The following is a 27796-nucleotide window of genomic DNA, read 5'->3' as shown; positions in this document are numbered from 1 at the left end:
AAGAGTTTACAATGGAAAATACCTGATTAACTCAGTTTACGAAATGGTGCAAGTTATTTTAATGATTACAGCAGAATTAACCTCATACTGCAACGCAAGGGCTCAGTGGATAGTGTACTCGGCTTTCAACAAACAGCCGGGATACGATTCCCTGTTTGGGCACGAAAAGGAATAGGGTTACCTGCCCAAACACGTGGGGTTTCTGCGGGTTAATTTGTTTTATTCCGCATTCATTGCCTCTTTCCGTAGATTAGTATGAATTGGTGCCAAGTGTATTTTTTCATAACGGTCTAACCATATCAAGGAAACCTCGAGCTATAGATATAATTAGATTTTTTTTATACAAAAAAGAATGTAAAGTACAAAAATACAGCATAGCGCTGTCTATGAGAAACCAACCAGGATAGTAAACTTAGAACACTCAATAATCAGTACTCACTGACTTCAAAATAGTTTGTAAAAAAATATTGTATAAATATTTGGATTTCATAGACGTGTTTTTTTATGAATGGATTACGAACACACATGACCTGTAATTCGCACAGAGTATAACTGCGTGCAAAAATAATCTTGATATCTAATATTTTGGAATTGGGACAAAAATTCAACGTAAACAAAATGAATCTAAATCAAACGTGGTAGAAATAGCCCAAAATGGTGGACTGAAGCTTTCAGGTTAATAACACAGATGAAACGTGGAGTACAAGTCATGACCACCTCATTAAATGTCAATAAGGCTACACTACAACAACACAAGGCCACGGGAACAACAAACATTACTATCCAAGTCACGGAATGAGGAGTGTAAACTTAGCAAACGACGAACACGTGTCCACATCGTGTATTTACAAGTAGGGGATACGGACCTGATTAGCTAAATAGACATATTGACATCATCACGTCAAGTAGTTTTGAAATACTCTAACAGACGAACGTTGTGTTAATCAAAGGAGGGCAACGAGTATTACCATCCTCAGTACTATAGGGCAAACGTTCACTTTCACTCATCCTCGATACTACAGGGGCAACGTTCACTTTCGCTTATCCTCGATACCAAAGGGGCAACGTTCACTTTCACCCATCCTCGATACTACAGGGGCAACGTTCCCTTTCGCTTATCCTCGATACCAAAGGGGCAACGTTCACTTTCACCCATCCTCGATACTACAGGGGCAACGTTCCCTTTCGCTTATCCTCGATACCAAAGGGGCAACGTTCACTTTCACCCATCCTCGATACTACAGGGGCAACGTTCCCTTTCGCTTATCCTCGATACCAAAGGGGCAACGTTCACTTTCACTCATCCTCGATACTACAGGGGCAACGTTCACTTTCACCCATCCTCGATACCAAAGGGGCAACGTTCACTTTCACTCATCCTCGATACTACAGGGGCAACGTTCCCTTTCGCTTATCCTCGATACCAAAGGGGCAACGTTCACTTTCACTCATTCTCGATACTACAGGGGCAACGTTCACTTTCACCCATCCTCGATACCAAAGGGGCAACGTTCACTTTCACCCATCCTCGATACTACAGGGGCAACGTTCCCTATCGCTTATCCTCGATACCAAAGGGGCAAAGTTCACTTTCGCTCATCCTCGATACTACAGGGCTTTTGCTCCCTTTTGCTCTCTAGGCAGAGCAAATGTGATTGTAACCCCTTGAGTATCGAGGATGCGAGTATCACATGCATTGCTTTGAAATAAAATATTTTAATGTCTGTTTTGAAGAGAACAGACAGTTGCAAATCTTCATGTTTTTTTCTTACCCAGGTGAATACAGTTCGATAACATTCAACGAATTGCCATTTTCATATTGATAAATGCACTATGATTAACGGAGCCAGCATGCCATTTTGCATTTTACTCAGGGATTTCGATGAAAGATTTTGAGAGCATTGATGAAATGCCATATTTATATCAAATCGTTATATCATCAGAAGTTATTTGTTGGCACGTGATGAATTTATAACAATCCAGAGGTAAACGTCATTATATCAACGAACTCCGACAGTATGTATGGTATGGATTGCCCCCTGTACCAGATGGCACGTTCCAGTCCGACAGGGATGATTTCAAAATGCCCTAATTAGTTTTTTTTCGGTATTTCATATATAACTCATCTCGACATTTGACTTGATATTACGAACTAGGTTTCACCGAATCCACAATGTCAAAGTTGCGCCTAATGGGTGATATTAAAAACAACAGATGTCCGTTATTCATACGGTGCAACTCATAACCACATAATGCATATCATCAAAATTGTGCCACAATGGATACATTTTTGTGGAAATTCGAAATAGTCAAAATCAAAAGATAAATGATCAAAACAATTACCAGGTATTCTAAATCGGATAATTGTTCAGTATTACTTACGAAAATAAACAAAAACATACGGACACGCAAAAGAACTTTGAACTAAAAACTGATATTACGTGCGCTACATGTGACCAAAATATATATTTATAGAATAAGAACATATGTTCGGAAGGTTTACCGTGCCATGACATCACTAGCCATGTTAATCTAGGTTAAATATACACAATGTCACGTTCACGAAGTGAGAACAATGGCAGTTACAATGGAACTATAGACGGCAGTTTGTTTATATCATATGTAGACGATGTCCTTAGATGGTAGTGTCACCTTGTGACGTCATCTCGATCAACTTTTAACGTCATAATAATGACAATGGTGTCTACAGATGATGCGCGGCTTCTGAAAGCGCCATTTTATAATGTCGTCTCACTGATCGTCATATTCGAATATAGCGCAAGTGTTCTCGTAAAAAAACCTTAATGAATTTATTTTTAGATTTGTATGTGCATATAACATGCGCTCGATTATAATATCCTTTTCGAAAGATGGTTTTCAATAATTTTGCTTGTTGATAGACAAGATAGCCCGTTCGTTAATATTTTTGAATAAAGACTTCACTGCTGTTATTGAAATTTGTGTCCATACTGTTCAGGAGTATCAAATCAAATAAACACATTTCATTTATCATAGTATCATTGGCATCAAATACAATATACGTCTTAAACACACATAAATGATAGAAATATTCTCTCACCCGGCTAAAATGGATCTTTATTTCATTTTTCTTTACAACATGCGTTATAGATAAATATCTTTTGGGAAGATAAGTTATCGTGGTACATATTGCCAATATTGAGAAGAAATATAAACTAGGTATAGCATGAATGCACAAAATCTTATTCAGTGAAACACATGCGAATTAATATTAGTTGTCTTCATGCGTTTCGGGAATGCAATAAGAAGCTGTTATAAAACTTGTAGTGTTTTAGGTGCACGATAATCTTATATAATTTTGTTTCACCCTCCCCTCTTCTTAATGGAGCAACTTCAAGACACAAAGGATTCTCTCATTCAATATTCTCGTTTTTCTATAACTGAGTCTTTGTTGATGAATTTGTGTCGGTTATAAAAGTACATCTGCACCTCTTTAAATAAATGTTAGAATTTCTAATAATCAACATGTTTTCCCGAAGATCTTAAGTTATGGAATCATAAATTAACCTATAAAAACCAGGCTTCAACTTCGCCCGCTCAAGTACGATCTATTCAGGACATGTTTCATCTCAACTTCGTAATATGACTATAGGAACCCTAGTGATAATTCCTATAATTTTTATTGCGTTATGAGTTTATGAAATAATAATTTCAATGTATGTATTCACTGTAAAACCGGCAATGGATGTTTAACCTGATTTGTATGAACAAACTTAAAGTCGTCAAAGTGATCATGGATATTTATCAGTTGACAGACATTGAATATCATCAGTTGACAGACATTGAATATTATCAGTTGACAGGCATTGAATATTATCAGTAGACAGACACTGAATATCATCAGTTGACAGACATTGAATATCATCAGTTGACAGACATTGAATATTATCAGTTGACAGACATTGAATATTATCAGTTGACAGACATTGAATATCATCAGTTGACAGACATTTAATATTATCAGTAGACAGACATTGAATATTATAAGTAGACAGACATTGAATATTTTCAGTTGACAGACATTGAATATTTTCAGTTGACAGACACTGAATATCATCAGGTGACAGACACTGAATATCATCAGGTGACAGACATTGAATATTTATCAGTTGACAGGCATTGGATATTTTCAGTAGACAGACATTGAATATTATCAGTTGACAGAAATTGAATATTATCAGTTGACAGACATTGAATATTATCAGTAGACAGACATTGGATATTATCAGTAGACAGACATTGAATATTATCAGTTGACAGACATTGAATATTATCAGTTGACAGAAATTGAATATTATCAGTTGACAGAAATTGAATATTATCAGTTGACAGACATTGAATATTATCAGTTGACAGACATTGAATATTATCAGTTGACATACATTGAATATTATCAGTTGACAGACATTGAATGTCATCAGTTGACAGACATTGAATATTATCAGTTGACAGACATTGAATGTTATCGGCAGTCAGACATTGAATATTACGATGTTAATCACATATGAAATGTATTCATCCCAGTAATCTACGTTGTTTTAAGTTCCTTATTAAATGTCATTTATTGCATACCTATTCCTTTACAATTAGTGTTGAGTATTTTTATGTTCTAAAGAAAAACTGGAATGACTAAGTGTTTTGGAATGTGTTCGATGACCCCGTTTACACAGAAATAGACTAGGGTTAATGAAGGAACTAAATATCATCACACTTCTGTACCATTTCCATGTATTGCATGTGTAGAGCGCTTGATTCGCTTCATTACCATTTAGTGTACCGAATAAATCATAATTGGATACAGAAAGCACTTCAACGGTAAAATCCATCACTTCAGATAAATGTAGAATTAACTGTTTAAACCACTATACCCTCGACTTATTGCTAGTTGAAATCAGTGTCTAATACGTCATATGCGCTGTTCTTAAGCATTAGAATATTTTTTCAATCAATAGTAACAGAGTTATATACGTAGTCAGGGCTTGCCTGCCATAAAAACAAACTAATGCAGTCAGTGAAAACTAGTTCACACACGAACATAGATATCGATACTATCTCCTCTCCACGTGCATCAACACGGCCAATACATATCAACAACAAGTACCTTGGCACGTGCGGTGAAGCTAGGTGCTCCATGTCATGATACGTTCTGCGCGTTACGTGCAAGTTCAATCTGATTGAAATTGAAAAAAATGGAGAGGAGTATAAGTTCACCTTACTGGTTCAGGATGATATGAATTTCCCTTTAGATAAATATAAGGATGTTCGGGCCAAAACTTGAACAGAATATGTTTCCTTTCCCCTTCTCATTACTTGGCTTGGTACTAGACCTTATGCATTCTACTACACTGTAGTTCCTTTCTTACCATTAGACTGAGACAGGATATCTTCATTACTCCTATCTACAACAAAATAATATGTCTTTAAAAAATACAACACTGATCGTAAGCACTGGGGTTTCAATTTACAGTAAAGAATTGTCCACATGAATTACATGTACAATACTAGCTTATCTTCGCCTGCTTTGAAACATAGCCATGGCATTGCACTGCTCAGCCCTACTACAAAATTACATCTTCTTAGCATATAACAATGAATTTTCATTTAGAATGCTTAAGAAGTAAGATTATGTACTTGGAGGTAAGGCATACTACAGTTGGTAGACAGGGACTCAATACACGTGGAGGCTTTCATGGTCATACATGTTTAGGTAGAGCTATGTCCACTTCTTGTCCACCTGTAGCACCAACTTTGTGCACCAGTAGTGAATCTGGACCCAGTTGTTCAAAAGGTGATTAGCTTAATCACTTGATTAGTGAATATCCCATTTCTCATTTGTTGCAAAACCTGTGAGTATATCATCTTTAGATTATGCCAGTTGGAAGTGAATTAAGAATTTCATAGTTTAATAAAGTTTTGTTAAGTAAGTTCTATCATAAATTATCACCTGTATATCAGGATTTGAAAAATGTTGTTCAAATGTTATTAACCTAATCACCTTTTGAACAACTGGGCCCTGGTGTTATGATGAGCCTGAACTCAACTGTACGGCATTTATAACATGTTCTTAAAATTCAAACCAGCAAATCAGATGTTCCTTTTTCATTTTAATAACGTTTGGTAATCGACCAAGGAATAAGATATTTTCATCAACCTGAATTTGATAACTGCAATAGTATGTCTATTAAAATGAAACATACGTGCCTTTGTAATTTAAGGTTATTGCATAAAATGGATTATTGGACTTGAGTATCTGTTAAAATGTTTACAAAATCTATATTCTAAAACTTCTTATAACAGTATCAAGTTTCGTGTGTACTTTCGGAATTGCTTTTATATTATTAGTTTCAATCACAGACGAGTGCTTTACTTGTAAAAATTACAGGTACTTACCAGGGAAAATAGGTACTTATAAATGTGACCACACAATCTCTTTAGAAGCTCAGTGCACTTTATGACATCCACGCGGAGGGTATTTTGATTCACAGTTCTGCGTGCTAACTTTTATGTTTTATTATCTAAACGTTTTAACTTGTTCGGGTTGATTTATGTAAAATATTACCTACTCACAATTTTGACCCAAAATACGCTCACATCAAATGGCTGTAAACAGTCGTTAGAATTGTGATCCAAAATACCCACCATATGAGATAGCTTCAAGCAAGCGGACATGATCCAAGACGAACGCAGAAATTTTCAGAGCTATCAAAATACAATTGGCGGGTTCGGGTCTATTTGACTAGACTGTTATTGTAGTAACAGACATTGATGTACCATAACGAAACTTGACGGGTTCATGCCAAGGTTTTGGCAGGGAAAATATAATCCAAACTGGCTTTGTAGAAATAGGACTGCAGGCATACCTAAGAGACATGTAGGCCGCAGTTCTCTGTTAAATCGAGAAAGGCGGCTATTGCACGTCCATCAGATGTATCATATGTGTTCAAAATAACTTTTTTTTTGTATTTATGGGGTATTATGGTAAAGGGATATCGACTGTTCATTGAAAGGGAGGGGGTGGGGGTGGGGGTGGGTGGGTTGGTTTGACACTTGGTAAGTTCTTAGAAGGAAGAGGATGAATATTATGATTGTGAAGTATAGTTTATTTATAATCTTAAATATAACAATACTACCGTCCATGTCTGACTCATGTAGAAATGTACGTAGAAACGATTAACGTTTAAACGTAAACCACTACTGTAAGATGCCAAAAATAACAACCACTTAACTCTACAGCCAATATGTTAAGGTTGTTTATACAAACCAATGAGGGTCAAGATGCTTAGTGGTCAGTTTCTGATACAAACCCAGCTCTCTCGGGTCTCTCTAGGGCAGTTTAACGTCCTATGCGGAAGTTATATAGAAAAATAATACAAATGACGTTTTGAAATATTTTTATGAAATGTAAAAAAATAAATGAATGTACGCAAGACAATTATTGTGCCTTTTCAAGACTAAAGAACAAACAAACAAACCAAAAACTATATCGATAAGGTTGTATAAAGACAATGGTTAGAGGGCGGGTGTTTGAAATGTATCTACAATATGAATTGATTTTATCTTTGATTCATCAAAGAATCATTTAAAGCGACTATAACTGTAAAGATAAGGGCTGGGAAACATTATCGGGAGTGATATATATATATATTGAAATATATCAAACTAAGACTTTCTATTAATTACGTAAATTAAAAGTGTTCGCAATCATGCTTTGTAAAGTTTTATAAAATATGCTTTTAAAAATCAGTGCAAAACAAAAATAATGCATGTGCTACTGCTCGTAAACAGAAATGACGTCACTCGTACCCACGTGACTCCATTCGGGTTTCTCCGTGCAGCATTGTTTACAAATATCAACAGAGGTAAACAGATTTTTAAAACATGCAAAAATATATTTATGGACCAGCGTTTGAGGTTTAGACTCGTGTATCGCTATAGCTTATGTTAAATCTATTTCACTATTTATAAAAAAGAAATTACCGTTAAATAAGTGTGAAATCTACAGTTATAGTCGCTTTAATAAATCCGAAAGAATTTTACAGCATACTTCGGATATTGTTGGCAAATGATAAGATATTTGTAAATCAAAATGACTTTTGCACCGCTGCGACACTGGGGTTTTGATTCTATTCTCAAAAGCGTACTACGTTGCACATATTTTTGGCGAATTGGCAATTAATATTAGACGTTGTTGCTTTTAAATGTAATCAACATTCTCATCATATACTACAAAAATAACTTTTATCACCATTTTAACGTAGGATCTCAGCTCGTGTACATTTTTATCAGAGGGCGATAATGCATCATACAAGATAATAATATTCACCAGGTATTTGTTTTTGTGAATTTCAATTTCAAAAACACATGAAATGTATTCGCATATTGTTACTTAGAGATAATTAAACATGTATACCTGTTGTGCATGTTATAATTTCAGAATTAGAAAATGTGCTTTAACAAAAAAGAAAAAAAAAAGTACCTTCAACACGTCAATATATCACAACGGACCAAAAATTTATGCACACATATCAGACTTAACCGGTAACACAAAAGTATCACAGGTCTTTGCTACTTGATTAACTTTAGTTAAAATATTACGCATATATTTAGATCAGGACACTACGTTTTATAATTAGCGGATAATTTACGACTTGTACGCTTCGAAGATCAAAATACTGCGTTGTTACTGAGCGAGGCAAATTTTGCTATGTGAAAAATTTATAGTGTTGACAATACCAATCAAGTTTAAACTGACCTTAGACGTCCAGGACAACCCATTTACGTATGTATCTGTGGAGCAACATGATTCAATGTTTGTTTTATTTTATTAATCATTTGTAGATTTTGTTTGTAAAGCTTAATACTTTACCATGTATTGTAGTGACAAGCCAAATAAGAAAACAAATTTACGACTGAGTTTCTTTAATAGTCTTGCAGATGAGTCTAGTCGTGTAAAGACATTCCAGCTGGACTTTAAATAACCATGAGAAAACGCTTACCTGGCTTGAAGGGGGATTAACCACTAAATCTGTTTGTGAGGGAACTTGCTGGAAATATCAGCATTGCTTGGATTTGTGCAATTCTGGACATTCCACAATGATTACAAGCGTTGGTACAGTCGAGACACTATTGAACTAAAAAAGATATATGCCTTTCTATTAATCTTCCTTCACAATGCAATTCACAATTCCATGTATACGAAATATCAATACATTGCAGATAGTTCTAGAATATCAGTTATATAAATTACAACAATAAATAAACAAATGGAAAGTAATAAAACAAAATAAATAAACACCCACAATAAAACACTTAAGTATGATAGAAGTTATATGACACAACCAATATATTGATATCATAATGGTTGTGTCATATAACTTCTGTCATATTTACTTAACCAACCTGAAGAAAGTGTTCCAGAACAACACTTTAGTGTGTCGTGCTAGAATAACATAATTGCATTGATGTGATATGGTTCTGTAAACAACAACGTGACTGAGAGGTTCGGTTCCCCAACCAGACGTGAAAAGGTATGAGGTCACCTACCATACCACACGGGCAATGTTTCCTGCCACAGTTAAACCCCTCGCGCGCTTCCATCCGGTTCAACCAATTAAGATAACTTGACATAGCTTGTTTCGCTAATGTTTTAAAAAGATGAATGTATTTTTTTTTTATATATATTTTTAACCAACAAATAAACCAATCTTGATCGGATTAAAGATAGATCTTTGTAAGCATGTAATATATGAACATTGCCATTTTATATGAAAATGTCACTAATGAATTCAATTAGAGAAATAAACAATGAGTGCGCCATGAGATTGGCTTAGTTATGTTAGAGTAATTTGGAGTCAAGGATATAAGTTACCACGACACTGTCTATAAACCATGTTCTTATACCTCCCCCTCCCCCTCTACCCCTCTAAACCATGTTCTAAGACCCCCCCACCCCCCTCCCCCACCCCGTAAGTCGGTTATGAAGTCATTCAAAGATGTTTAAATGTAGACTTTTCCCCATATAAACATCTCGTAAATGTTCACTGTACGCCACAGTTCTCAAAGTTATTACGTAACATACACCTAATAACGTTACTATCCAAGTAGACTTAAGTCAATTGACCCAGTTCTCGCGGGAGTTTATGGGATGATAATGTGTGCGGGCGGAAGTCAATGAAAACGTTTATTTTACAACAGTCATTGAGTCATTATTGTCTGACAAATATATGACATTCATGTTTGAGTAGACCAGCTTTTCGACAGTGCATTTTTCTTTAAAGCGAACCACCAAAGTATCATTTTCTGCAAATATGTGTTGTAAATGAATCATGCAAATAAACACTCATATCGAACCAGGGAAAGACTTACCTATGTGAAAACCCCTAACTTACTGAGAAACATGACTTGTCGACATTTCACACACACACACACATATATATATATATTAATATACGGTACATATTAATATATTAATATAAGGTACATCAAACGCAGTTTAGCTTCAGACTTAACCTTTAAAACACCTCTCTTCATCAAATGGATAAATCGTCATTTACATTTAATGTTTATTTTTATCATTTAATACGTTTATCTTATATATATTCCTTCTAATAGCTGTAGGTTATGAATATATCAAATAATATCTAAATGAGCATAAAATCAAATAAAGATATAATTACAGTAGATTAGGGTGAGATTTATACACAGTTTGAAATGGCCTTGTTGATATCAAAATCTTTGAAGCTTTTTTCACACGATGATTCAGGGATTAAACATATTAATCATAAAAGGGTGAAAAAAATGTACATGAAAACACGCCCTTAATCTCGGGGAAAGATCACTTCATTAGCAAAGTGTAGGCCTGTAATATACAACATCTAACCCACCTGTGAGAACAATCTCGTTCTGAAAATCCCAAGTTCCTAACGTAAAAATGTCTACTCTCATATAGCTGTGTACTATGATAAGTCATTAATGATAAGCATATTTTTGAACGTCAGAAATCTATGAAATATCACAAATACACATTACGTCTATGTGTGTCTTTTATAAAGGATTTCTGTTGTCTTTCCTTTTTGTTTGTTTTGCTTCGGTTTTGTTTCCTTGGTCTGGCCTTCCCTTCCAAATTCATGTCGGTCCATGTGTCGGCTCCTCAGGTTGTGCATGTCTGCTTGAAGCTATAATGCAATGTCGGGCATGTCACATTGACGCTGTGGCCTATTGTGTTATGGTTAAGTGTCGCTAATGCTGGTTGTTGTTATGGGATGACTCCCTGCTACGTGTGTATATTTTTTGTTGCTGTGGGTTGACGTATCCGGATAATTCTTAGCCTCTTAATCGACATATACGTAACCACTTGGCTGCAGAGCAACTAGCCCGAGTTTCCTCTGGTCCTGACAACACCAGACATGGTGTCAGGGGCAGATGAAGCTCGGGCTACAGAGCCACATAAATCTGATAAAGAGCACAACACTACATGTTGCTGTACACGAGACGAGTCGACAAATAACACAAAATAACTAATAGTTTGTAGACAGCTGGATGAATCCCTAAAATTAAAATGAGTCCTTTAATTAAGATAACGTAGCAAGCAACAACTGAATCATGACAATAAATATGTTTACATTTACGGATCTGGGCTGGAATGATTTTTTTTAAACACTGATGCAATATTTGATAGGAATAATATCTATATGATAACTTCCTGTTTATTTTGCACATGGTTGAGAGCTACGATGTTTATTTAAGAACTGAGAAAAAATAGCCTGAGGCCTGTTGCTGCATATCGACTTAATCTCTACTTACCTTATGCACGATTGAGTTGTTATCGGTTTGAGAGAAATGGGGTATATTCATTGATACCGTCTACAAGTGGGTAACACCCAAACATTAACAAACGTCAGTCAGGCAACACTAGAATATATATCATAGATGTAACATTAGATGGCTTTTACCTATCTATTCCGTACTGTGGAGTACATACGTGTGTGATGGCCACCTTGCTTCCCAAGTTTCACTCCGATCTGTTCTTCTGATGTAACCTATATCGGAATTTAACTTCCGATAAGAAAATGTACCATTTCCACGCTCTCTCATTCCATCTCTTTGTTTCTTAAATCATATTCCTGAAACAAACCAATAAAATACGTTTATTTCAAACTCATCATTTTTTTTATGTTCAAAATAATTTTATTGATCAAAAACATGGAGTACATATAATTGGTGTCCTCACAGAGGAGACTTATCAGACATACAACTTTTCTTTCATATTCATTCATACGTTAGTTTAAAGAAATATATTTGATAAACTTATCATTGGATATTTTTATCCTCTCATGTTATTTATTTAACCGAAACATTATATAAATTGACCCATGTATGGTATTTAATGATGTTTGTTAAAGATATTTTTATTTGAGCTCTTAATCAAAATTTTGTTTTTAAATTTTAGTAAATACAATCAGCCCGATCATCTTAATTCTTATCTGAGAAGTAGTTTTATTAACTCATTGCACGTTCTGTTTAGGAATTTGATACTACCTCTCCTGGTTGGTGTTCTAAAGGTAGCTAATTGTGTTTCAATTGCACGTGTTCGGAGTGCTAAAAAAACAAACATAGATAATGCCGGATTTTTAAAACCTAGATCCATATGTATCACGTGGAGTCTTCGTGGTAGTTTAAATATACAATTTATAAGCATATTTCAACATCTATCAGTATTTCAATTCTTATCATTTAATTGCCACCCACGTCGAGAAAGGTATGTCTTTGATCTCAATCGCTAATCATAACAATAACAACTATATTTATGTAAATTAAGAGGTATCCGAATGGTACGTGTAATGTTTATATAGATTAAGAGGTAGCATGGATAGAACATGTAATAATTAAGTAAGTTTAGATGTATTCCGAATAGTACATGTAGTGTTTATGTAGATTAAGAGGTATCACAAATAGAACACGCGAAATGGTTATGTAGGTTTAGAGTTATCCCGAATAGTATACATATTACGATGACATTGTTAACACTTCAGATTGGTTGTTGCTTTAATTGAATTTATAACTTATATTTAAAGAGAACGTGTGAAAGTCAAACATTTTCTCATTCTTGATAACTAAAAATCAGTTGATAAGATGTGCAGAGAAACTGTGCCATATCCGTTTTGTTCGCTATTCTGTTCAGCACATACAACCTTCGTCTCTATTGTGATCTCTGCGGTGTACATTGCATATGTTTGTTTCATTTTGTAATGTCTTCAGCATTGAAAGCAGTTTTACGGGGTTTTTTGTTTTGTTTTTTTATTTTTTATTTTTTTTCGTCAAATGATCGTATCCCAGACTTTTTACTTTTTGCTTTTAACATTTCTGCTACGAATACTAAAAAGTATTTCTCCACTTCTTGGTTTAACCTTGATGTTGTATTTTTGCTACGGATTAATGCTTGGTTAAATAAAGAATATCAGCAACCATGGTGTACCTCTTACCCTGCTACTTATCATGAAGCACACACTCGTTGATGATAAAGGTCAGTTAAAGGTAAAATTTGGCGTGCTTGCTTCGATACCGCCCATATTGTTTCTCTTTAGCAGGAGGTCAGATCTGGCATTGCTATAAATAACTACTGTTCAGAACTAAAGTAGTAACATGATAGAAATAGTGTAACATTGTTTATCTTTATTCTGATATCGTCTGCTTTTATTTTTATAGCACTAGTTGTCCGCTTTCTGACCGGAAGGTTTCTAACGGAGTATGCGCAGTGCGATGAAATGGCGTACGAAAGGAGCATCACGTTGGATGACAAGCAAGTGTCTCTCAAGGTCATAGACGTTGGAGGCAAGGTTAGTTTAGAGGTCATATAAGGAATTGAATAAAGAACAATGTGTTTTGTTTTCACTTTTTTGGCCTCTTCTTATACGCGATACGTCCAGGTCATGAATATAGCACGACACACATATGTTATAACAATAAAATGACGTCTTCAAAAATGACATCATGCCATTGACATTTTCTCGGCAGTAACTAAAGATTAAATTGAACATATTTTTATGGTATAGAGTTATAACTTGAAAATATCAAAAACATACGCATGTTAATCCTTATAACTAAATTTACTGTTTTACTAATTTACTAGAAATTAGTATACACTGCTTTTACGGGATGATAATATTGATTTTAAGCCAATGGAAATGCTTCTTAGAGGAAAGATTTAACGATAAAAAATAATGTCCAAGTTGGAAATTGCAGCTGAATCAGGAAACTAGATTGCATGGTTTCCGTTCATTTCTCATGAATGTGTATTGTGATAAATAGGATCTTACACTCGTGTCAGTGCAATATAAAAAAACGCTCTCGGGTCTGAGTACGGCAACATCTTAATTAATCTGAAGACAAACTGTTATATGGGAGGATGCAGTCAAATGCAGGAAATCTATAAAAAAAACTTTTTAAATACAAAAGCCACACTATGAGTTGCGAACATCTTACAAAAAACTGTAATTGCCCTGTTATGTTATGTAGCATATGAGAATCTGTAAGTTCTATATATATGTATTAGTATTTTCATTAACTGTCATAAGAATATTTTTTATATTGTTCTTTGTAACAGAGCATAGACAAAAAGTCTAGTTCGAAGGAGTGTCTCCAGAAGATTGATGGCGCAGTTGTTGTGTACTCCATCACCGATCGACAGAGTTTTGACGTAGCCGAATCCGTCGTTGATTGGCTGAGAAGAGAACGTAGTTCATGCATTCCACTGGTGTTGCTAGGCAACAAATGTGACCTTGACCACGCTCGGTAAGACTACAATCTAAATACATGTTTTCATTCCTACATAACAAGCCTTCCTCTTCTCGGTAATTAATGCAATTCCACAACGATCTAAGTCTTTTAATATAAAATGGGATCTCTTTTGATTCTTATTTGATTCTTTTTTAAGATAATGTTATTTCTGTTTTCGTTTACTTGCTGTGTCCATGGACAACACGCTATAAGTACATCTCTACAATGGAACCATCCCATCTTAACTTTGTTAACTTCCTTTTCTTTGATAGCAACACTATTTAACAAAGTTGAATGGAATCAAAACACTCTATAAAATTGGCTGCTACAAAGATATTTCGTTCAAAGACGCCATACATTTCTTTCCTCCTAAATTCTACCACCTCCCTCGTTTTCCTTCTCACATAAACGCAAATTGACGCCTATTTACTGCTTTACACCGTATAGATAAACAAAGTATGTGTCAATTCATATGCGAAAAACTAATCTAATGTTTTTATGTTCATGCATGTATACAGTTTATGCCAAAGCCATCATCATTATCATGTCAGCATAATTCAAGCTAATTCTAGGGACAATGTAATTTATGCAATGCTTTGAAAGCCCAATTTGGTACGAAGATATATATATTTTATAAAAAAATATACGTTCTTCGGTTTAAGTATGCTTTTTCTTTGTTAAACATAAATTGAAAAAAATACTGATTTTATAAAACAATTTTGGACGAATTTTAATCAATTGGAAAAAGTTAATGACACCAAATTGTAATGCCTCTCTCTCAGTGTGTTAATCTAACATATATATTTTTCGCAACCCCAGGGCTGTCTCTACCCAGAAATCAGAGGATATCGAATGGCGAAACACTGGGTACATGATTTCCGAATGTTCTGCGTCATCAGATTCCGAGGGAGTGACGAAGATTTTCCACATGCTTGTCCGAAAGGTAAATATTGGTATCCCCAAATATGTTTCTCTAAACATACGTTCGTGTAAAATCCGTGCAAACCTATAGTTATGTAAATACAAGGGACAGCTAATGGTTATTACTGATACACACGTGAATCTCTGTTTAGAAAATTTGATGGGGACTTAACTGTTTTTGCTAAATCGAATATCATTATTATTAATAGAATTATGATAGGATTTTGAACATTTGTGAAACGGGGTGGGGATTTGGGCAGAGGCTGATTGATAACCACAATGGCACAGTTCTTTTCACGTTTTATTCATAGACAACTTCAGTCAGACACCCTAAAACAGTAGAAACAAATACTATCAATTTACAGTAGATATGGACATCACAGATACATTTAACAATGCAGTAATAAAACTCTACATATGACCACATACAGTTACCATGATAATAATACAATTACATCATCCCCAAATTACATTAACAATAATATGGATGATAAGGAAAATGACCTTATAACTAATTTGACATGTCTTATGTTAATAACACTTACTCTATCAATGTGACAGGGGTTCTCAATATCAATTCCGTCCTGTTGTTACAAAGAACCTGACAAAATGAAAAAAACCACCATATACCACTATACTTTATACAGTGACAAATATATATATATCTATAAAAATACTTCAGAGATAACTAAAATACCACTTAAAAGTGCTATATTGGACAAATGGCCTGAACTTAGAAATAATTAAGAATTATTTTCAATATGGCCGCCAGGCCCAACACCTTACATATTTTTGCAGATAAAGTAGATACTGAACCTGAAGACAATTAATTACCAGGTAATATTGTAATTGGCTACAATGGTATGTACAAATACAATTTCTAAGTGAACTACAATACTTAAAACTAACTTAAAGAACTTTATGCATATACTTAAAAATACCTTATATTATCATGGCTCTGTGTGTCCCCTGGTGGTCCAACTATCTCTGTCCCAGCTCTGCATGTGCAGGGTGGGCCAGGTGTGCAAAAGGTGGTCATATGGTTACAGGTGAAGGGTATGAGGTCAAGGGTCACAAATACAAAACATAAGCACATGGCACTTGACATGGACACTGACACGACTTGACTACAGTTGACATAGACGGTGACATACAATTGACAGAAACTCACAACCTCACTATTATACTATTAATTATATATATATATATATATTATATATATATATGTTATACACACTGTTTAAAATATTCTATGAAAATTGTATTTAATATTAATTTCCAAGACTGGATGTCTCCGCCACATACACCCCCTCAAGGTTGAATGACGTCCCGGAATTCGAATTAAGTCCTGCGGCTACAAGAAAATAAAAACATGCTTATCAAAACTGCTATGTCATGCTGAAATAAAAAAACAACTTACCCACTACTGGACAAGATGTCTACCAAACAGTTTGCCACCCGGTCTAGAGTCCGAGCATTGACCAGGCTACCACGGTTGATCAACCTCTCGAGGATATCTGCCTTTTCCTTCCACTCGGGCTCCACAATCTGCTGAGCCAAGACATACTCCTCGCTTCTCATCCATTTGGGAGGCTGTCGATTCCTTGTGGGGCGGCCTTCCGGTTCTGCCTTCCCAGATAAATCTGACTCCGCTCCACCTCCTTCCGATGGCTCGGCCGTGACAACCTCCTCCTCCCGCACAGCCTCAACGGGGTCGTCACCACCGTCTTGCTGTTGCGGCAAATATTCCGGTACCGGTGTCTGTACTTCACTAGTCTCCTCCCCGTCCAATAAAGACCTCTCCTCTGAGAGAGGTTTCCTGACAGGAGTTACTTCCAGTAGAATTGAGTTTTCATCCTCATCTTCATCATCTTCACCCTCTTCACTATTTCCTTTGTGATCTTCCTGTTTCTCAATTATAAGTGGTGCCTGTATTTTCCGTGGCCTAGGCTTAGGCTTAGGTGTTGGTGTTTCAGACTCTGATATTTTCGGAACCTCTTCCTCTGTCGGAAGATAACCGATAGGTAGTAGATTATTTCTATGGAGTGTCCTCCTACGACCATCAGCTTCACTCTCAACAACAAAAACAGGGATATCATAACTTGGTTGCTTTATGACTGTGTAGGGCGCATCCTCCCACCTATCCTCAATCTTGTGTTTCCCCTCAAACGCTAACTTCCGAACCAAAACACGGTCCCCTTCCTGAATAGATGCCCCTCTGGTCTTAAGGTCATAGGTTCCCTTCTGACGGCTCTGTCTCTTCCGTGAGGCTGCAGCCGCCGCCTCATAGGAATGCCTCAGCCGTTCCCGTAAATCCTTCGCATACTTCGTCATGGGAACGAATGAACTGGAGTCATCTTTCCGGAGATCAAAAGCGATGTCGATCGGCAACCTCGGATCCCTGCCAAACATCAAGAAATATGGTGTGTATCCAGTACTCTCGTGTCTGGTACAGTTGTATGCATGAACCAGCGGGGCCACGTGTGATTTCCAATCCTTTTTCTTGTCTACATCTAGAGTGCCTAGCATGTCCAATAAAGTACGGTTAAATCGTTCGGTCATACCGTTTCCCATGGGATGATAAGGAGATGTTCTAGATTTCCTTATCCCTGCTAATGCGCAAAGTTCTGTTATAACCTTACCGACGAAGTTCGCTCCCTGATCGGAATGGAGGCGTTGGGGAAATCCATAATGGACCATGAAATTCCGAAAAAGGATATCAGCGGTGGTCCTGGCTGTTTGATTTTTCGCTGGAAAGGCCTGCGCATACCTTGAAAAATGGTCGGTTACAACTAGAATATGTTGATATCCCCCGATTGAAGTTTCCAATGACAGGTAGTCAATGCAGACTAATTCCATAGGTTGTCTAGATGTGATACTGACCATGGGAGCTCTGTCCACCGGTGATTTTCTTCGAAGACATCTCGGACATGACTTAACCCATTTCTCTATATGAGTAAACATGTTTGGCCAATAAAACCGATCTCGAACTAAACTCGCGGTCCGATCCCTTCCCGGGTGTCCCGTGTCAGTGTGAAGTTCCTGAAGGGCTCGCTCCTGGTAAGCTGTCGGCAAAACAAGCTGTATGTGCTCAACATCCTCTACCATTGTCACCCTATGCAAGACTCCTTGCCTGAACTTGAGATTGGAAAAATTCTTAAGCAACGCTGCATTCTCCGGCGTATGAGGGATATCCTTCCATTTAGGTCTCACTCCCTTTCTCACTGCAGACATCCAGGGTGCTAGCCTAGGATCCTGTTCCTGTTTTTTTCTCCAATCCCGGAATGTTAACTCAGTAAGATTATACTCGTCAGGCTGCTCAAAAACATCCACAGCATCGACAGACATACTGCATTTCCCAATGATAGGCTCCGTGGTGATAGCTCCACATAAGGCCTTGATGGTATCTTCTGCAATACACTCCAGGCTGGGTTGCGATTCCTGCCTTGGTAGGCGCGACAAAGTGTCAGCATCTATATTGCTGGTTCCAGGCCTGTACCGTATCTCAAAGTTATAAGCAGCCAATGCAGCCAACCAACGGTGCCCGGTGGCATCCAACTTTGCTGTAGAAAGCACATATGTTAATGGGTTGTTATCTGTTAATACTATAAACTTCTGTGCTCCATACAGATAGTCCTTAAATTTTTCAGAAATCGCCCATTTCAATGCCAGGAACTCCAAGCGATGGGCCGGGTAATTCCTCTCCGCCTTGGTAAGGCCCCTACTGGCATAGGCAATGACTTTCTTCACACCCTCTTGTTCCTGGTAAAGAACAGCGCCTAACCCATCTTGCGATGCATCTGTGTGTAACTCGAATGGCAAGCTATAGTTCGCATATCCAAGAATGGGTGGTTCTGCTAGGGCCTGTCTCAAGGTCTGGAATGCTAACTGTTGCCGCTCTCCCCATTCCCAGGCTTTCTGCACAGAGTTCTGATTCCGCTTGGTCTTTGATGTTTTCCGTTTTGGCACTGGCATCAACTCCGACAAAGGCCTAGCTATCTTCGAGAAATCTCTCACGAATTTCCTGTAGTATCCCGCAAACCCCAGGAAGCGTTGGACATCCTCTGGGGTTTTCGGAGTGGGCCATGTCCGTATTACCTCTGTCTTCGCAGGATCGGGCTTAATACCAGCTGCCGAAACACAATGTCCAACATAGACGACCTCTTCCTTGAAAAACTTGCACTTCTTTGGGGAAAGCTTCAATCCACTCTCTCTGATCCGCTGAAACACTTTTTGAAGTCTTTCCATATGTTCTTGATATGTTCTTGAGAAAATAATCACATCGTCGAGGTATATGAGACAGATGTTCAAATTGTAGTCTCCCAGGATATCCTCCATTAGACGTTGATAGGTTGCTGGGCTGTTTGTCAAGCCAAATGGGAGGCGATTGAATTCGTAAAACCCTAAAGGGCCCACTGTGAAAGCCGTCCTCTCCTTATGTACTTTAGCAACTTCAACCTGGTGGTATCCGCTTTTCATATCGATAACAGAGAAGAAACGTGAACCCGCCAAACAGTCGAGAATATCCTCCACACGAGGAAGTGCATAGGAATCCCGTATCGACATCTTATTCAGCTCTCTGTAGTCAATGCACATCCTGAGGGAATTATCGTTCTTCCTAGCTAAAACAACGGCTGATGCCCAGGGGCTGCGAGATCTTCTAATGATACCAGAGTTCAGCAGTGTCTGAAGGTGGGCTCTAACCTCATCATACAGGCCAGGTGGTATTCGCCGGTGTTTCTGTTTAAATGGCTTGGTATCTTCTAAGTTGATGTAATGTTGGACAGTGGTACTGTGTCCAATATCGGTATCCCCGTGAGAAAAAATGTCATCAAAATACTCAATAACCTTGGTTCCCTCACGAAATTCCTCATCAGTGAGACTGCCTTGTGTGAAATCAATCTTGGAAAGTGTTGAATCATCTTTCGCGGAGTCCACCCGAGTTTCCAACAGCTCAATACTTACAGGTTGCAATTCGCACAACACCGCCCCAGGTGTTATCGTTACAGTGCGAGTAGAGAGATTGGCGATACTTACCTGCACTGGTCCTGTCCCTCTGTAGTTGTAATTTATAACTGTCGGTGCAATACTGAGGTCAGATTCAAGGACAGAGTCCTTACATGTTTGTAATAAAGCACATGAGTTAGGATAGTGCTGACCTTTGTCCACATATCCTGACACAACAACCTGTCGGTTAGGGTTAATGGTAATACTTCTGCGTTCTGCACTCTTTACAATTCCCAATCGATGATGATGACGGGCCATTCTCTGCTCCCTTAGGGCTATGCATCTAAAAGCGATATAAGATGGGGTATCCATGGAACATCGCTGCATAAAGCGTGCTCCATAACGTGACTGAAAAATAGACATAATCCTGCCAAGTACATTAGTTCCCAGCAGAACAGGAACTCGGGAATTATATGTACTCTCCGCCACCACTAACATCAGGCAAGGTACTCTAATACCTTCAGGCTGTCCATCCCACGAAAGTTCCACCTCTATGAAACCTTCATAGGGCAAAGGATTCCCATCAGCACATTCTATGTTTAACAAAATATCCAATGGCTTCACATCTAAGTGTGGAAAATTAGCCTGGTAAAATCCAGTACTGATGGTTGACACACAGGATCCTGTATCCAGTAAAACTGGTGTTGCAATATTTTCAATAAATACTGTGGTCTCGTTGGCCTCACCAACTAGCTGCTGTGACTCGGACTGGGCCGCTATATTGGGACTATATTGTTGGTACAGACCTACAGAGTGTCCCTTCTCAAAAATCCTGTGGTCGTCGGACATGATCCACATTAACACGACAGCCGTATTGTAGATGTCCACTCTGTCCACATCTCCAACATGTTGGTTCGTCCCGCTGTTCCCATGTCCCACCATCATTGTGGCTATGGTGTTGAGGATAAGTAGATCCACCCCAGTTGTTTGTTGCTTCTTGATGAGAAGCCCTATCCTCCCTGTGTTGGTTGTTTCCTTGTTGATTTTTGTTGTGCTTGTTATGCTGAGACTGTTGATGTCTGTCTCCTTGTTGTTTATTCTTGTTGTCATACTGTTTCTTGGAATTCCCTTTCTTCAACTCAGCCATATCCACAGTAAGCTGCTGTACCATAACTGCTAACTTCTGAAGGGGATCCTCTTGAGCTGACTTTGCAGGTACAGACTTCTTCCCTGTAGGCTCCTTCAGTACATCTGCACTGGTGGCTGGAATCTTATGCTGCTTCTCAATACGTCTCAGGGCTATACGAAGATCGTCAAAATTGGAAATCTGATCAACCAAATACCCCGATATATCCTTGAGGTCCTGTCTCAACCCTGTCCACAGCATATTTCTCAACATCTTGTTGGCCGAATAAGGCAGGTTACACTGCTTCTGTACAGAATCCAGGACACTTTCCAGCCTACATCCCCAATCAGCCACAGACTCATCCTTGAGATGTTTGGCTCCATAAAATTCTGCAAGGAGATCAGCCTCACTATCAATCTCTCCAAAAACGCTGTCCATCTTCTTCAGTATTTCTTCAATGGAAGCTCCATTCCTAATCCTGGCAAATACACTTGCAGCCTTACCTTGCAGAGATGAACGGAGAGCATCCATGATATCCTGAGCCTTATGGTTCTCCTGCACCAAGCTGATGAGTTGATGTCTCCAAACTGCATAGCTATCCTTATCAGTCCCATTAAACTTGGCAATCCAGGGTTTTCTGTTAAGATGAACCTGAACAGGGGCATTTTCATCTTCAAAGACTTCGTCATCATTGGTAGTGCCCTCATCTTCCTCCTTAATGGGCCGGTCAATATCAGCAGTAGTTAGGACCCCTTGCTGCTTTAGATAGTTCACCATCCATGACTGAAGCTCCTCCTTGTTGCTAGTCTTGGGCTTCACCCCGAGTTTATCAAAAAAATTCCTTCATTGGATCCACTTCGGAATCCGCACCCTCAGACCTGTCAACTAATGGTTCTTGTCCACCCTCAGCCATTACAAATGGTAAGATGTTAAACAAGAATAGAACCAAAGCTGAAATAAATAGAAAATTCTGAAAACCAAGTCTAATATAAGTCATCAGCTGAAAGGGGGACAAAAAACAAAGTAAGGAATAATTAACAACAACAACAAGAGAAAAAATAAAAAAAAATAAAGAGTTATTCCCCTTATAACGCTAAGGGTCAAACCCTATACAATTATCTCCCCTTGATTGGGAGGGGCACCTGCTCACTAGTTGCTACCGTCGACAGATGACCAGAATGACACCAAGTATGGACAGCCACACTGGGTACCCACTACAAAGCAATTAATCATATATATATGCAAAGAAAAAAATGAATATGCCAATGAAAAATCTCTAGCTCACCAGATCCACACACAACAAATAAGAACATTCAACACTGAGTCAACAAAAAACAAGGGTGTACTACATATAACACTGAACATATAAACATAAAATGCAAGTGTGAATGAATGAGAGTAAGTTAATAGGGTAATGGGTAGGTGACCTGCTTCAGAGCTTTAACCCACTGGTAGAATTTAACACTATGTACTTACCAAAAATATGACAGTATTGTAACACGAAATATGAGTAATCTATCTATCGTACACAAGTTACAACTAAATTGTTTTAAAAAAAAAACACGCAAAAAACAATATTCATACACAATTAAGTTAACAGTTCGAGTCTCACGTAGTATTCCCGGTGATGTATGACATTCCTTGTAACAGTAATTGTTCAATGTTCCATAAACTGCAGTAGTAACTTCTCGGCGATAGAATGTAAAGTTCTGTTTTCCGCAATCACTTCCGGTATAACGTTGACTTCCGATGTGACGTAACCTCTTGTTCGATTAGAAACTCACGTACGCGTATGGGGTCACAGCACACGTACCCCGTGGAATTCACTGGTCTTCTGAGTTGCGAGCACTTGGCGACTTCCCATGAATATATATATAGTTATATTCAAAAATAGCATGTTGGTGAAGTTCATAGGTAAAGTTGGTTAAAAGCGTGGCAAATATCGTGTCTAACCGGCAACCGGCGATATAAAGCTAACTGTTACCTTCTTAGCTTCACTAGAACATCATCTTCCTCTCCACATATGGAAACATGTTGAAAGTTCTCAGAACTGTTCTGTACTGATGTTGGGCGCCTCTGCCCCACGTTGGGCGCCAATGAAACGGGGTGGGGATTTGGGCAGAGGCTGATTGATAACCACAATGGCACAGTTCTTTTCACGTTTTATTCATAGACAACTTCAGTCAGACACCCTAAAACAGTAGAAACAAATACTATCAATTTACAGTAGATATGGACATCACAGATACATTTAACAATACAGTAATAAAACTCTACATATGACCACATACAGTTACCATGATAATAATACAATTACATCATCCCCAAATTACATTAACAATAATATGGATGATAAGGAAAATGACCTTATAACTAATTTGACATGTCTTATGTTAATAACACTTACTCTATCAATGTGACAGGGGTTCTCAATATCAATTCCGTCCTGTTGTTACAAAGAACCTGACAAAATGAAAAAAACCACCATATACCACTATACTTTATACAGTGACAAATATATATATATCTATAAAAATACTTCAGAGATAACTAAAATACCACTTAAAAGTGCTATATTGGACAAATGGCCTGAACTTAGAAATAATTAAGAATTATTTTCAATATGGCCGCCAGGCCCAACACCTTACATATTTTTGCAGATAAAGTAGATACTGAACCTGAAGACAATTAATTACCAGGTAATATTGTAATTGGCTACAATGGTATGTACAAATACAATTTCTAAGTGAACTACAATACTTAAAACTAACTTAAAGAACTTTATGCATATACTTAAAAATACCTTATATTATCATGGCTCTGTGTGTCCCCTGGTGGTCCAACTATCTCTGTCCCAGCTCTGCATGTGCAGGGTGGGCCAGGTGTGCAAAAGGTGGTCATATGGTTACAGGTGAAGGGTATGAGGTCAAGGGTCACAAATACAAAACATAAGCACATGGCACTTGACATGGACACTGACACGACTTGACTACAGTTGACATAGACGGTGACATACAATTGACAGAAACTCACAACCTCACTATTATACTATTAATTATATATATATATATATTATATATATATATGTTATACACACTGTTTAAAATATTCTATGAAAATTGTATTTAATATTAATTTCCAAGACTGGATGTCTCCGCCACATTTGCACTAAATAGACAATAGTGAAATTACATTATGGGGTCAATTCGCATTCCCTGCTACCCTGACGTCACTTACGAGTCCTAGAAGGACGAAACAGTTTTGTGATGCAGTTCTATATTTAGTATTTGGCATAAACTCTAAATGTTAGCTATTTTCAAATGTGTCATAGATAAGTCTTCTGTACAATCGTTTAAATAAAAGAATGTACTGCCAATTCAATATATCGAAATATCGGGAAGTAGATGCTTTTTTGTTTTTGTTTTTTTTCTCACTTTTTCACTATTTCAATATCATAATGTTTGTTTCAGACGACATTTGAACAATGTATTATGTTACTTTTCCTTTTTTTATTATCTTCATGTTGTTTGTTTTCAATAAATATTTGAAATTCAATATTTTCCAGATACTGGAAAAACGTGACACTCACTTAAAGGTCCAGAGGAAGTTGTCATTATCGCACGCGCCACTTGGCTCACCCAAATTGATCCGAGCCCATCTTCGCCGGCGGTTTAGTGTGTTTACACGAGAACGGACGTCTACAATGTAGCAGTGTTTTATAAACAAAACTGTTTTTTTTATTCTAGTCACAAGAATTTTTATTTTACAAGGAGTGTTCCTATTCCTGTAAAAAAGTTGATGGAAGATGGAATAAGTATTTGTGTTTAGACGAAATACACGGTATCGTAATCTGTTTCATTGTTATGTACCAAGGTAACAAGGTTATCTTACTGCATAGCAGATGTAATCTAGTGTCTATGGAGATTCCAGTCAATGTAACGCAGGATAGAAAAATTGATAGAACGATTTCCGTGAAAATCGTCAGAGATTTGAGTCTTTGCCATTGATACATAAACATCAAACACGCATACGATCTGGAGGATTGTGTTAAGAACAATGTCTACCAACAATGTCTGTGTTTCAAAATACCGCTATTGTAAAGATACGCCATAGCGATGAAACGTCCGTAGACTTCGGATCATGTGTAGAAGTTGGAAGAGTGATCGCATATCATATATTTCCCAACTTTTCAGGAATCAGCGTCGGTCGTCCTCACATGGAAACACTTGTTTGCGGCGCTGAGACATCAAGAGATGACACAAGAACTGGACCCTGGGTCATTTGTATAAAAAATGAAGATGTATTGCCATATATTTCTACCGATGTGAAAATTCGTGAGGGGCTCGACTTTTCACAACAGATTTCCGCAATATGTGTAGAGAACATATTGTCAGCTGACGACCGTCGTGGAGTAATCACGTGTTGAACTCATACAGTTATGAGTATACCCCCTAAGAGGATAATTTCTGTTCTGTGATACAGCTGGATGCAAAACATGTTGAAAGGGTGACACCTAATTTTTTTTTTAGGTCATCTGACCCAAAGGGTCAGGATGACCTATAGTCATCGTGCTTCGTCCGTCGTCGTGCGCCGTCCGTAAACTTTTTCTTTCAAAACGCTACTCCTCCTTAACGCTTGGGTGGATTACTTCCAAATTTGGTTTGAAGCATCATTGGGGGAGGGCAATCATATTTTATATAAATGAGGCTGGTCTGACCCCTGGGGCCAGAGGGGCGGGGCCCCAAAAAGGGAACTTAGGTGAATATTGTTATAAAATCCTACTCCTCCTTTACCCTTGGGTGGATTACAACTAAATTTGGTGTGAAACATCATTTGGTGAGGGCGGTCATATTTTATATAAATGAAGTTGGTGTGACCCCTGGGGCCTGAGGGGCGGGGCCCCAAAAGGGGAACTTTGATGAAATTTTGCTATAAAATCCTACTCCTCCTTAACCCTTTGGTGGATTTCAACCAGATATTGTGTGAAACATCATTGGGGGAGGGTGATCATATTTTATATAAATGAGGCTGGTGTGACCCCTAGGGCCTGAGGGGCGGAGCCCCAAATGAGGAACTTTGATGAAATTTTGCTATAAAATCCTACTCCTCCTTAACCCTTTAGTGGATTTTAACCAGATATGTTGTGAAACATCATTTTGGGAGGGCGGTTATATTTTATATAAATGAGGCTAGTGTGACCCCTGGGGCCTGAGGGGCGGGGCCCCAAATGGGGAACTTTGATGAAATTTTGCTATAAAATCCTACTCCTCCTTAACCCTTTAGTGGATTTCAACCAGATATGTTGTGAAACATCATTTGGGGAGGGCGGTCATATTTTATATAAATGAGGCTAGTGTGACCCCTGGGGCCAGAGGGGCCTGGCCCCAAATAGGGAACTTTGGTGGATATTTGCTATAAAATCCTACTCCTCCTTTACCCTTTGGTGGATTACAGCTAAATTTGGTGTGAAACATCATTGGGGTAGGGTGGTCATATTTATATAAATGAGGCTGGTGTGAGCCCTGGGGCCAGAGTGATGGGCCCAAAAGGGGAACTTTGATGAAATTTTGCAATTAAAATCCTACTCGTCCTTAACGCTTGGGTGGATTTCAACCAGATATTGTGTGAAACATCATTGGGGGAGGGTGGTCATATTTTATATAAATGAGGCTGGTGTGGCCCCTGGGGCCAGAGGGGCGGGGCCCCAAAAGGGGAACTTTGATGAAATTTTGCTATAAAATCCTACTCCTCCTTAACCCTTTGGTGGATTTCAACAAGATATGGTGTGAAACATCGTTGGGGGAAGGTGGTCATATTTTATATAAATTAGGCTGGTGTGGCCCCTGGGGCCAGATGGGCAGGGCCCCAAAAGGGGAACTTTGATGAAATTTTGCTTTAAAATACTACTCCTCCTAACCCCCGAGGTGAATTATTGCCAAATTTGGTGTGAAACATCATTGGAGGAGGACAATCATATTTTATATAAAT

The 27796-nt window shown here is 37.8% G+C and overlaps 1 protein-coding gene and 1 long non-coding RNA gene across 2 annotated transcripts in view; one reads left to right on the top strand and one right to left on the bottom strand.

The window, feature by feature from the left end:
* The window catches only part of LOC117336267 (ras-related and estrogen-regulated growth inhibitor-like), a 40923-nt gene extending 14534 nt beyond the window's left edge, over nt 1-26389 (top strand). Inside the window, exons 2-5 of the mRNA XM_033896747.1 lie at nt 13744-13874; nt 14642-14829; nt 15634-15757; nt 25374-26389. Of these exons, the coding sequence (XP_033752638.1) occupies nt 13744-13874; nt 14642-14829; nt 15634-15757; nt 25374-25517 (587 nt within the window). The 3' untranslated portion in view covers nt 25518-26389. The remainder of the gene's footprint in view (nt 1-13743; nt 13875-14641; nt 14830-15633; nt 15758-25373) is intronic.
* Nucleotides 16024-23611, bottom strand: LOC117336268. The gene is made up of 3 exons (XR_004534568.1): nt 23421-23611; nt 16281-16336; nt 16024-16065 (listed from the first exon to the last, which is right to left on the bottom strand). It is a non-coding gene; the product is annotated as an uncharacterized LOC117336268 (long non-coding RNA).
* Nucleotides 26390-27796: the final 1407 nt, after the last annotated feature.

The sequence above is a fragment of the Pecten maximus genome, chromosome 10 (genome assembly GCF_902652985.1).
Source record: "Pecten maximus chromosome 10, xPecMax1.1, whole genome shotgun sequence".
NCBI classification, from domain to species: Eukaryota; Metazoa; Mollusca; class Bivalvia; order Pectinida; family Pectinidae; genus Pecten; species Pecten maximus.
The sequence above is the reverse complement of the archived record's forward strand: the minus strand, read 5'-3'. Positions and strand labels throughout refer to the sequence as shown.